The 2,743-nt window shown below is 61.6% G+C and overlaps 1 protein-coding gene across 1 annotated transcript in view; it reads left to right on the plus strand.

Moving 5' to 3' along the window:
- Nucleotides 1–530: 530 nt before the first annotated feature.
- The window catches only part of HSPA2 (heat shock protein family A (Hsp70) member 2), a 3,205-nt gene continuing 992 nt past the window's right edge, over nt 531–2,743 (plus strand). Inside the window, exons 1-2 of the mRNA XM_006142403.3 lie at nt 531–692; nt 928–2,741. Of these exons, the coding sequence (XP_006142465.1) occupies nt 933–2,741 (1,809 nt within the window). The 5' untranslated portion in view covers nt 531–692; nt 928–932. The remainder of the gene's footprint in view (nt 693–927; nt 2,742–2,743) is intronic.

Below are 2,743 nucleotides of genomic sequence, written 5' to 3' on the forward strand. Positions count from 1 at the left end.
CCCCGGGCAGGTTCCATAGAGCGCCGAGTCCTCGCGACGCTGCGGAGCACGCCAGGTAAACTGGCAGGAGGCCGACCGCGCGTCCTAGGAACTTCACCTCTCTTTCTTTCCGTCCCCGCCCCGGGAGTCGCCCTCACGCCCTGTCCATGCCAATGCCCCGACCCCAGGGCTTGGACAGGTCAGCGGAGAAAATTGCCGGTCCTAGCCAACCGGTGGTTCTAGCCATTCCTCGGTGCAGCCAACTCAGAAGGTCCTGCCCCTTCACAGTATGCTACGTGTTTAGTGGGATCACCCGGCACCGAAGCGCACGTAACCTGTAGGAACCGCGCAAATGGCGAGGTAGATCCGGGTCCTTGCCCCTCCCCGCGCCACGCCCAAGCTGTCCTTCCCCACCCCGCTAGGGAGCTTGTGCTTCTCATTGGCAGGAAGATCTGCCAATCTGACGGACGTCAACGAATCCCGCCTCACGAAAGGCAAAGAGCGCAAAAAGCGCGTACACCTGGTTCCGGGGGCGCGAGACTAACGCTTTCCAGCTGCTGCGGGTGGACTAAGCGCCACTGCCCAGCCGCGGGGAGTCTGGGAGGAGCCTCATTTGCATAACGGCCACCCCTCGGTCTCCTCGCTCGGGCTGAGGTCCCGCCTCTCGCCCAACTTGAAATCTGTTGGGCCACTGGTCGGTCACTCCGACCCAGGTAAGCCTGTGGCAGGGCTGGAAGAGTTTGTGTGGGCGGTCACGGGAGCGGATTGGCTCTGGGAGTTTCCAGAAAGCGGCGGGGAGGCGGCTATAAGAGCTGGGGACCGAGGGCGGGGGGGAACCGGGAGTCGCGGGTTGCGTTCGCGGTGTGTGCTGCGAGGCGACCGTTAGTTGACGCCGCTGGTTTCTTCTCATCCATTTTCGCCCCTTAACGTCGCTTGCCTGTCTTTCAGTCAGGATGTCTGCCCGCGGCCCGGCTATCGGCATCGACCTGGGCACCACCTACTCGTGCGTGGGGGTCTTCCAACATGGCAAGGTGGAGATCATCGCCAACGACCAGGGCAACCGCACCACCCCCAGCTACGTGGCCTTCACCGACACCGAGCGCCTCATCGGCGACGCCGCCAAGAACCAGGTGGCCATGAACCCCACGAACACCATCTTCGACGCCAAGAGGCTGATCGGACGGAAGTTCGAGGACGCCACGGTGCAGTCGGACATGAAACACTGGCCGTTCCGGGTGGTGAGCGAGGGGGGCAAGCCCAAGGTGCAGGTGGAGTACAAGGGGGAGATCAAGACTTTCTTCCCCGAGGAGATCTCCTCCATGGTCCTCACTAAGATGAAGGAGATCGCCGAAGCCTACCTGGGAGGCAAGGTGCAGAGCGCGGTCATCACGGTCCCGGCTTATTTCAACGACTCGCAGCGCCAGGCTACCAAGGACGCGGGCACCATCACCGGCCTCAACGTGCTGCGCATTATCAACGAACCCACCGCGGCAGCCATCGCCTACGGCCTGGACAAGAAGGGGTGCGCGGGCGGCGAGAAGAACGTGCTCATCTTTGACTTGGGCGGCGGCACCTTCGACGTGTCCATCCTGACCATCGAGGACGGCATCTTCGAGGTGAAGTCCACGGCCGGCGACACCCACCTGGGCGGCGAGGACTTTGATAACCGCATGGTGAGCCACCTGGCGGAGGAGTTCAAACGCAAGCACAAGAAGGACATCGCGCCCAACAAGCGGGCGGTGCGGCGGCTGCGCACCGCTTGCGAGCGCGCCAAGCGCACCCTGAGCTCTTCCACCCAGGCGAGCATCGAGATCGACTCGCTGTACGAGGGGGTGGACTTCTACACGTCCATCACCCGCGCCCGCTTCGAGGAGCTCAACGCCGACCTCTTCCGCGGGACCCTCGAGCCGGTGGAGAAGGCGCTGCGCGACGCCAAGCTGGACAAGGGCCAGATCCAGGAGATCGTGCTGGTGGGCGGCTCTACCCGCATCCCCAAAATCCAGAAGCTGCTGCAGGATTTCTTCAACGGCAAGGAGCTGAACAAGAGCATTAACCCCGACGAGGCAGTGGCCTACGGTGCAGCCGTGCAGGCGGCCATCCTCATCGGGGACAAGTCGGAGAATGTGCAGGACCTGCTGCTGCTCGACGTGACCCCGTTGTCGCTGGGCATCGAGACCGCTGGCGGCGTCATGACCCCACTCATCAAGAGGAACACTACAATCCCCACCAAGCAGACGCAGACCTTCACCACTTACTCGGATAACCAGAGCAGCGTGCTAGTGCAGGTGTACGAGGGCGAACGGGCCATGACCAAGGACAATAACCTGCTGGGCAAGTTCGACCTGACCGGGATTCCCCCAGCGCCCCGCGGGGTCCCTCAGATAGAAGTCACCTTCGACATCGACGCCAATGGCATCCTAAACGTCACCGCCGCTGACAAGAGCACCGGTAAGGAAAACAAAATTACCATCACCAACGACAAGGGTCGTCTGAGCAAGGACGACATCGATCGGATGGTGCAGGAGGCGGAGCGGTACAAGTCGGAAGATGAGGCTAATCGCGACCGGGTGGCGGCCAAAAACGCGGTAGAATCCTACACCTACAACATCAAGCAGACGGTGGAAGACGAGAAACTGAGGGGCAAGATTAGCGAGCAGGACAAAAACAAGATCCTCGACAAGTGTCAGGAGGTGATCAGCTGGCTGGACCGAAACCAGATGGCAGAAAAAGATGAGTACGAACACAAGCAGAAAGAGCTAGAAAG

Source organism: Tupaia chinensis, unplaced genomic scaffold (assembly GCF_000334495.1).
Source record: "Tupaia chinensis unplaced genomic scaffold, TupChi_1.0 Scaffold000075_1, whole genome shotgun sequence".
In the NCBI taxonomy this organism is placed as follows: domain Eukaryota; kingdom Metazoa; phylum Chordata; class Mammalia; order Scandentia; family Tupaiidae; genus Tupaia; species Tupaia belangeri.